A 10,234-nucleotide genomic window follows, 5' to 3' on the forward strand; every position below is an offset into this window, starting at 1 on the left:
TTAAATATAATTACATACAAAAGCCCCATATTGCCCTGACTGGCTATTTCACCAATGATAAATTCGAGTGACTTGCCACTTCAAAGGCTCAATTTTTCTTGAGTTCCTTTTGATTATTTTTAAGGGTCATAAGTAATACTGGGACTCCAGGAAGTCGAGATGTGATTTAGCCTTTAAATTTGATTGCATGATTAATTTTCTTCTCTTTATTTCTTCTACTGCTCAGCATTCAAGCCTTATATCTCATAAATATCAATTGTAAGTTCTCCTAAAGCCCATTAATAGTGAGCATTCAAACCCAAAATTAGGGGTTCAACATAACAAGAGAAATTTTGCATCATGTCTCCCAAATTCTGGATTCTGTCTTCATCCTAAACAACTTAACCTAAAACACAAAGAATCAACATGACACAACATGGGGTACAATTCAAACGCATTCTTTTACAAGGTAACTCAGCCAACCCTCTAGGAAGAACCACTACTCCATTAGGAGATAGATAACACAACAACAGATAGCATTTACCTTTGCAAGATAATTTAATCAGAAAACTTCATTCCTCTAAGTCTTCTTGATAATATATCCAATTATTACTCCGAGGAGACCCACAAGCACCAAAAATGTGAATGAGAAGCCACCATGATGCTTGCTTCTTTCTTTCCTTAGCAATTCCTGGAGGATAACATAGAGTCACAAGGGAATTAGAGAAAAGAAAAATCATGGTATGATGTAGGTTTTTTGTTTATGTAAGCTCCAATGTATATATTTATGAATAATGGTCAGTCAAACCCTTCACTCTTCATGGTTTCTAGTGTACTCATAGGAAGGGAGCACCCAGTGGAGTCAAAACATAATGAAGTCATCCTAGTTGGCATATAGCTCAATGAAACTTCCATTTCACATAATACTGTTGAAATCAGCAAGAGCTCCAGTCTATTCCCTAGTCATCTAGTTATTGTTATATATGCCCATATTAACTCCGCAAGAACATATCATTCCCCAAATCAGGCAGCTTCTAAGCATCATCTAGTCTACAGATAGAATTTCATCACACATTGCTAGGACATGCTAGAATTCGCTAAACAATATGGATCAGCTAGAGGCTAGAGCACAAGGAAAGGCAACAAGGGAATTGGCAGGTTTCAATGACCGACTATCAACCTGAACTTTATCATCTAGAATTTGATGCTAAATTGCTGACCAAAGCAAAAGCAGACAAAAGAAACATGTCATTGAAGTTTTTAAGTTGAAGATAGTGTAATATATCTTATTTGTAAAGTTTCTACTCAAGAAATCTATGGCTAATCCAGCAAGTCATGTAGACATGAGAATAAACTAATTAACATCGGGGAATGAATATCGAGTTTAGCTAATTATTTATCTTGCCTTTTATCTTTTAATCGTAGCCGTCTATTTTTTCTAGAAATAGATCTTGTCTAGAACTTCATCTCCAAACCCTAGCCATCACCTTTCTTCACGAGCCACCCTACTCTACACCCGAGCTCCACCATTCCACAGTTGTCCGCCACTCTCTAACGATTGTTGCAACATCGAATAATCCTTTTCAGCTCAATTCAGACCTTCCCTCATTCTTTTGGCCACAACTTCTTGTTTTGATCTCCAAATCCACTCAAACTAGAGTCAAAAGAACCCTAATACGTGAGGCTATCACCCATTAAAATTTCATAATTTTCCTACGAACATATCCTTCCAGATCAGATTCGTAACACTTGGTAAGCAATAAAAACAGCACATAATATCTGGAAACAGAACCATACTCTAGGATGAAAACTGAAAAGGAGACACTTTGTAGAAATAATAGGATATAAGGATCACGATGATAATGTATTTCGAATGTTTAAGACTGTGAAATCATATATAATCTCGCTATGACTCTATAGTGTCCTACACAGGTAACGAAAGATAAGGTTGGATTAGAAACAAAGCATGAAGACAAGGTGCAGCAGCCCTTATGACTAAAGTTCGACCGTACATGGAGTTTGAACGGAAATGGTATTTATGTGGATTACCTGAACCGTTGGCATCAGAAACATGAATTATTACTTCACTTGTATGTGTTCTCAAATCTCAAGTAGATGGTAAGTAAACAAGTCCGATAAGAAATAAAATGCTTGGCATTTAGTGAAGCAAATTTACACATTCCAGAACTAGGAAACAATAAATTCATAGTTCATACCAGCTCTTGGCGAAGCTTCTGATTTTGCTGTATCGCATAAGTTTTCTCCTCAGTCAACCTTGAAATCACAGTGAGTTCCTACAAGACAAAATTTAATTATAGGCACCAAAAATTCTGAACTTATGAACTTGCTGCACTAACTTTAAGAAAAATATATTATGCGAATAGAATTTGGAAACTCAAAACAAGTGTTTCTTTGCATAAATATCCTTTAAAATACAAGGTGATTATGCCCATCCAAAACAAGTTATTCCAGATGTTATACAATGTCAAAGGTTTATGTAGAACTTACACAAAATATAAGAGTCCTTGTATTAATAAATGAAATGTTAGGCTTCGGGTACCTTCCTAAACAGTTTTTGTTAGGTTGAAACTTGAAACTATTATCACCCTAAAGTTGTCAGTGCACTTAGATTCTACTAATGTCGATCTTCCAAAGTTATGAATCCCCACATATATATTTAGAATCTAAATTATATTAAAACATACTACATGAGTAGAAACAATAAGCTTAATTCTAGGAGCTTGTGTATGTGGTGTTAACTATTTCACAAAGTAACAATCAAGTTTACATTTTTTAATACAAATTCTTTTTGAAGGTTATGAATAATTGCTTTTCAGGATAAAAAGGACTATCAGATATTGTACTAGCATAGAAAGATCTCAGACATAAGAGTACATTAAATGTTATTCAATGGTCTTAACTAGCTTCTCAATAATCCAACAATGGAAATTCTATGACTCTATATAATTTTTACTGTCTTATACCTCCACAAGAATTTTAATAAATTTATTGTACAAGTGTCAAAACATGACCAATGTGTTTTTCCATAGCAGGTAAAAGAATTTAAATATGTCTAATAGTTCATCTTTAATTTTTAGATATAATTTTTAGATTGTTATTGTATATTTAATTTTTAGATATAATAATATAATCTTTTGAGGGTTTGGTACATATAAAAATGATTTATAACTCTTCATTTTCTAATATGGGGCTAAATGTCATCCAACCAATTTAAAAAATTAGACCTTTACATGTAAAATCTAGAATTTGAACCCATATCATCTTATTTGAGATTGAAGTACATTACCAACAATGCTATAACATATTACTATTAATTTTTAAACAAACAATATATATTATAATATATTAAATATATATTATAATATTATATATATATATATCGAGCTAATTTGAGCCGAGCTCGAGCGAGTTGAGGCTAGCTCGACTCAGCTCAATTAGTATTTCGAGCTAGAAAACCCAGCTCGGCTCGGCTTATTTAGAGTTCAACCCGAGTTCCGGCTGAGCTCTAAACAAGCCAAGCTCACAAGCCTCGCAAGCTTTTTTGACAGCCCTACTAGCAAGACTTGCTTTAATTCATTAATATGGGTGCTTCTTCCCAGTATGTCCCCACTCAAGATTATGTTAATTTTCATTTATAACTATGACAATTTTTTCAAAAGAAGTTCATAATATGCCTACATAACATCTTACCTATTGTATCCAATTAAAAACACTCTAGATTATTCTTATAATTGAATGGCATCAGTAGAAGCATGAATAGTTTAGTCAATCCCAAATTAGCTTGTAGTTTTATATAAGCACTCATATTTCTCTTCCCTATCGTATAAGATACAAGGACATTATTATTTTTTTGTCGGATTCTACTTCAATGTTGACTGTTGAGACTTGAGACAACACTGTCATAAGACTACTTGGCCTATTAGAGAGAAATCATTGAGGGGGAAAACAATAAAGTCAAGTGAACCACCATCAAGATTTTTGTTGAAGAAAATATTATTAACTATGAAGAAACTACATCAAAAAAAAAAAAAAAAAAATAGTTCGCAAAAATCAATAGCATGTTCAGTTTTAAGTCCAACATTGCACTCATTGCTTATTGCGCTCATCTACACTGATCACAAACTGTAGTTGGAAAAGCAGAGTGCTCTCAGATGAATGCTAGACCTTTCTATCACAGGAGAATATGAGTAGTTCTCCATGTATATCACTTTTATTTTACTTTCTCTCAAACCTCAATAGGTGCATTGCTTATTATCAGCTGATAGTTGGGAGTAGATCGACAACAAGTCAATAGACTTCAAAGAGAGCTAGAGGTAAAATTTGTGGATCTCACTCTCGGGACATTATGCTGCCCTGCTAAACCAAAAATAACTCTAGATATTAACAAATCAACGGCAGCAAATATATCTTATTAAGTGTGTAATTAGTGTGAGAAGTTAGATCTGTACAGGTGGCAAAACGTGAATAGTAACACATATATTTGGGTTGTACGAACCTTAGAATCTAAGTACATATTGTAAGGTATTAATGACTTAGAATTAATTTCAGCAGACTTTAATTCAGCAGCAGTTTTAGCAGTTTTTCAGACATAGCTCTCATCCGGCAACATGGAACTTGTCAAGAGCTAAACCCAGAACACCATTTGAAGACTGTATACATGCCTAACAAACAGACTTACTAGAGAACATATAAATGTTTGAAGTCATGTTCCAAGACAGCTCGAGCACAAAACATATTTGCAGTATTGCAGGATAACTAGTCGAACAAAATCACAAGCTTTCAAATGGATTCGATCAGCCCATACTTGCAATAAATTCCAACTGGCTAATTATAGTTGGATTTCTTTCACCTATTTAAGGATATTGAAGGCTTTTACCTGCTATCTCTTCAAGATAAAAAAAATTTAAAAAAAAACCTAAGAGACTAGGGCACAAAGAGGAGATAATTCATAAACAGCCGAGATCAAATTCCACATCTCTAAATGAGGCTCCGACGTGGAATTTGATATTGGATGTGTATGAATGATCTCCTCTCTATAGGGTGTCTACTGGTAGAGATTGTATGTATCTTGTACCTTCATTGTAATAGATTGATCCATGTGTAATCGGGCATGTGATTTTCTCTCTAGAGAGAGATTTTCTATGTAAAAAGATTGTGCCTACGTCTCCATATCTAGATGTTTATTTTAAAGAATTATCATGCTTAGACAATCACAAAGATTTCGAAACAAATTCTAATTTAGCTTGAGATATCATGGCATTGCATAATTTTAAACTGTAGCCACAATTGTGAAGTGTAAGTTAGGTGGTATGCATTATTTATTTACCATAAGAATAGAATAGGTTTAGGAGAGTGACCAACATAATAGCCTAGACCAACTTGCTAAGGAAGAAATTAGTAACATTCTCCATAACTTAAGGGCACCTACCTCAGGAGCTTGGTTATCTTTGCACCTATAGTTAGTAAGTCAAACCAAGGATTGCCACCACCTCCTAGAGGCGATCAAGCTCAGATTCGCTCACTTAAGTAATGATCCTCTACTGTGGATTGCCTCTAGGAGTTGATTGTATTTGGTTGGCCATAGGCAAAGCAATCCGAGACAAAATAGTCTTTTTGACTTTCTCCAATATATTTCTTTTGCTTCGGAGCCTTCATCTAATAATAAAGTAAATGGCTTATACTGAATGATCCAAGAACCCCCTCAAAAATGAAAATTTTTAATTTTCCATGGTAGTATACAAATAATACATAACTTCTAGACAGATTAAGAGCTACAAGAGTAAGAAAAATGGAGTTAATTCTAACATTAAAGGATATAACCAGAAGAATGATGTTCAGATTTGCAGTATGTATATATGTATGATGCAAGTTGGAAACAATAGCTAAATTGAAAATGTTAGCTCCAAGTAGCTTATCAGGTTTAGACATTCTCAATGATGGAACCTTAAGTCAAAACATTGACTAGGTGGGAAATTTATCTTTACTAAAACCACGTCTCCAATACATACCAGGAGAAAAGGGAAAACATAATGTGACTTCAATTGTTAGCTTATAATGACAAGTGGAGCAATGATAATCATGTGAATAAGTATAAGGCCTCTAAAAATTCTTCAATTGGTGAAAAACTTCATCACGCTTCACTGACATGTTGCTGCCAAGTGTCAACTAGATAAAGTTTAGCAAGGGAACTTGTAGAACATTTATTCAATAAGAATGATGAGAGGTTTCATAACTTGGAACAATATTGTGGTACACAAAGTAGTTTTAGTAATTTATTTGCAAACTGGTCTGAGGATGTACAACAACCTAGGATCTTGATAGCATCACAGAGGAAGATCTCCGACAAATGATGAGATCTTCCTCCTTTGGGAACATATAAAAAATGGAACTATCATTTTCATGTGGCAGAGTGAAATTGCAGATGGCACTATTATTTCCTTAGACTGTTAAAAAACTATTCAGAAATCTTGAGACCACAATTTCAGTAGCCTTGACACCAAATAGGCACAATAAATGAAAGCTAACAAACCCAGATGCATTTTACAGATTATAAAAGTAGAACATTAAATGGATTATTAAAATTAAAAATCTGATCTTAACTCTTTGTGCTTTCTGCTACAATAATTATTGTGCTTGGTAACATTGTCACACTAGTGGTGATGTTGTAATACCTTTCTAAGATATAAGCTCAGACCTTTACACATTATAGAAATATGGTCCTCTTGATGCAAAAAGCCAACAACTAGGTATTCACAAAAGATTTGTTAACAGTTAATTTCTGTTTCAGGAGAGGAACACAAGCTTGCTTGTTTTCTGCTACAATATTGGATTTGGTAACATTACTGATGATGATGTAATTTTCCAAGACATAAACTTATGCATTTACATTACAAAAGCATGGCCCTTTATACAAATTGCCAACAACTAGGTATCGGCAAGAGCTTATCTGTGGTTAATTTCTGCTTCAGAACAGGACCAAAAACTTGGTCATTTTTATGTAGGGCTTATATAAAATTAGATCATAATCTATTCAAAATCAGGCTAGAGAGATTTTCTTTAATTGCAGCTAAACTATAAGTGAGCACTCAGCATTTATAGAAGCCTTGTCCAATAAGGAAGACATATCCAAGTCGTGTTTTAGTTAAGTTACAGAAGCTCCAAGTAAAGCAAAAGAAAGGTGCAGAATGCACACAGACAAGTGTACTAGAAAAAGAGGAAAGCAAAGTCACCTCTGAGGACTTCTCCTTTAATGGTTCTTCATATGATCTGGATACCTGAAATTTTTGTTGGCGTATGCAGTTTAGATAAGCTTGCTCAAGAAAAGCCATAGACTCTTGTTGCATATATGATGTTTTGGAAGAAAAATAACAAAAACCCATAAGCAATTGATAAGAACTTACAGAGTCAAACATGGATAGACTTTGAGCCCCATTTTCTAATGTGGATGATCTTGGGGAAGTTCCTTCTTCTGATTCTTCTGGAACTGGTGAGGGGGGATTAACAGGGATGTAAACAACCCGCAGCTTGAATTCATCAACAACCTTACCAGGTTCTTTGTTGAACTAGAAATATTTGAGACCCAAAAAATGCATCACTCCAAAAGACAAAGAAAAGAAAAAAAGAAGGGAACATATAAGAGAAATAGCAAGAAGCCAAAAGCTAGCCACCAGTTCTGGGGTTATGTCCTTGACCGTTGCACCATACTCTGCAACAACACTCTGTAGGAGAAATTTGTCCTTACACTGCATGTCTGGAGGAGCATCCTTCTGAGCTTGCATTGTAACTACAAACATCAAGAATGAACAACCAGTAAAGTTAAAGTTTCACACTAAGCAAACAGTAAGAATCTTGCTGAAGAATCATATATTGTATAAATAAATCGTGACATACCAACAACTTGCGAGATCTATAACTACACAAGATGTTTGGATTCATCACTGCTCCATATGCAACCAAATACTATTGTCTTTACAGAAAGCTATTTTGATATATTCTTTTGAACAACAATAAAGTGACGATAAACAGAACCATTTTGTATCTTCATAATTATGGGTGGTTTACAATAAATCAGAGCAATGACATAAATTGCTTGAGTTATTGAACTAGATGCTGTTTAGTTGCATATCATCCTTCATAGATTAGAGAATGATTTACCTGTTACATCGCATACTGAGCCAGGTAACACAATTCCAGTATTGGGCCGCACACAGTACTTCTTCGGGTTGGTTGTTTTAACCTACAAAGCAACAGAAAGTATAATGTTTACACGACGTCTCTCTCAAATCAGTATTAAACACTAAAAAGCAAATCGGAAATGTTGAATTGCATTATCAAAGTTAGTGAAATAAGTCACCTTGAATGCAACAAATTGATCGGTCTTGTTCGTCAGTTGCATGGAGCATGAGCTCTGCTTCTTCAATTCAACTACTCGAGATCCAAAGCAACCAATTTATGTCAATCGAAATCTTACAGAACGAAAGGAACCTAACCGAAATCCCAAAAGAAAAACTCAAGCAAAGAGAAGAAAACCCAGATCCCACAAGCCAACAAAAGAAATATACTTCCTTTAATTAATTTCCCCATCCCAAAAGCTCACCACTTACGATATCGAGAAAGCAAGATATGCCCATCAAGGACTGGCGACAGATCATGAGGAAAACGAGCATTAAACCAAATTAATATTCAAGATCTCACACAAAAATCCAAAAATACCAAGCCGATCAATGGAAAAAAAAATTGGAAATTTTAGTACATCAGATATGATGGGTTTCAAGAAAAATCAAAGAAATGGGCTTACATGGGAACTTTAGCTCGATGGGCTGGATCTCGAGAAGACCTTCGCCACTCATTTCGTCGACTACTTGCAGATCTCACTCAAAGGTGGAAAAAGGAACACAAAATGCTCTCCTCTTCACCTCCTCCCCCCTCCTCCTGGGAAACAAGAACCAGGAGATCGATGGATTTAAGGAGAGAAGAGCAGAGAAAGAAGTGCCACTTAAGACTTTTATTCCTCCTCCCTCCTCCCTCTGGATTAATCGAGGGCGATAGGTGGAAGAAGAGATCTACGCGGAGAGAGAGAGAGAGAGAAAGGAAGAAGGTGGTGAGATCTCTTTCACGGGGTATGCTAAAATGACTCAATTACCCCCCCTACAAAGACAAGTGGGAAGGTGAGAGAGGGTAAATATATATTGGGAAGAGAGGGTAAATCGTGAGCTGGTTTTTGCCTGATATTAGTGGCTGTCTTCAATGAGCTTAGCTGGCGGCGAGGACGATGGGGTGTTAAAATGTAGATCGCAAGCTAAAAGTGATGATCATGATTGGGTTTTACACTTTTACTTAATCCGTTGGCATTGATATTAGGAGCTCAATCTAGTACAGCTATTCTTATTTCTTTACTTTTAAAATATAATTTACTTGTAATCAAAGAATAATAGTGTAATATTTATTTTTGATATGACAAAAAATAAAAATTAACTAAAATGCTCTTAATTTGATATAGAAATTTAAATTAGAATGTTTTTGTTTTTATTTGTACGTTATGCATACTTATAAATATATATTATTTTATTATAGGTATACAATGGATACCTGTAAGATATAGGTGATAGGATTTAAAAGATAGGTGAGAAAATTGAGCAAAAGAATTGGATAGAAAAAATTTAATTAATCTTTTTATTTGTGGACCGGGATTAGTGGGTAGTAGGAGAGAAGAAAGAGAAATTTAAAAATAACTTGAGTTAAATCAAAAGTAAAATTATAATTGGAATTTTGTTTGTAATAATTTGAATATTATTTTGAATCTAGAATAGGAATAATTTGATGTTTAATGTCCTCTAATCTAAAATAGGAAAAATTTAGTCATGAAGTGAAAGGTGAAACAACAACAAATTAATAAATTCTCTCCATACCAATAGAAAAATAACTTATTATGTTTTAATATAAAAATAATTAAAATGAAGAAAAATGATAATAAGTAGTATTATGTGGTTTTATAACATAAATCCTAAACTTTATGTTTGCAGAATAAAAGTTCTCATAGTTTACCCTTTATAATATAGTAAAGATCGTAAATCAAAAGAGATCTAAAAGATGGGCTCCGGAGCTACGGTTTTCGAAGTGAATGGATCTCAGCCTGTGAGCCATAGATTTTGTCAATCGAATAGGGTATATTTTGATCTTAGATCGGAAAATAGAGGTGCATCGAGAACTGATTGGATAATCTCATACTTTTTTT

General features: G+C 34.3%; 1 protein-coding gene across 1 annotated transcript; it reads right to left on the minus strand.

Moving 5' to 3' along the window:
* Positions 1-291: 291 nt before the first annotated feature.
* On the minus strand, positions 292-9,087 carry LOC140770584 (vesicle-associated protein 1-3). The gene is made up of 8 exons (XM_073111837.1): positions 8,798-9,087; positions 8,354-8,424; positions 8,155-8,236; positions 7,668-7,783; positions 7,401-7,562; positions 7,230-7,274; positions 2,196-2,273; positions 292-670 (listed from the first exon to the last, which is right to left on the minus strand). Exons 1-8 carry the CDS (start codon positions 8,847-8,849, stop codon positions 560-562), a joined length of 717 nt encoding a protein of 238 aa, XP_072967938.1. The 5' UTR covers positions 8,850-9,087; the 3' UTR covers positions 292-559.
* Between the last annotated feature and the right edge of the window lie 1,147 nt (positions 9,088-10,234).

This window comes from Typha angustifolia, chromosome 11 (assembly GCF_048772165.1).
Source record: "Typha angustifolia cultivar Huaian chromosome 11, ASM4877216v1, whole genome shotgun sequence".
In the NCBI taxonomy this organism is placed as follows: domain Eukaryota; kingdom Viridiplantae; phylum Streptophyta; class Magnoliopsida; order Poales; family Typhaceae; genus Typha; species Typha angustifolia.

Coding starts and splice junctions, on each gene's coding strand:
- LOC140770584 (XM_073111837.1), bottom strand. CDS start 8,849: ATGAGTGGCGAAGGTCTTCTCGAGATCCAGCCCATCGAGCTAAAGTTC. Junction 8,425..8,797: donor CATCGAGCTAAAGTTCCCAT/GTAAGCCCATTT, acceptor GATCTCGAGTAG/TTGAATTGAAGAAGCAGAGC. Junction 671..2,195: donor AGAAGCTTCGCCAAGAGCTG/GTATGAACTATG, acceptor GTTATCCTCCAG/GAATTGCTAAGGAAAGAAAG.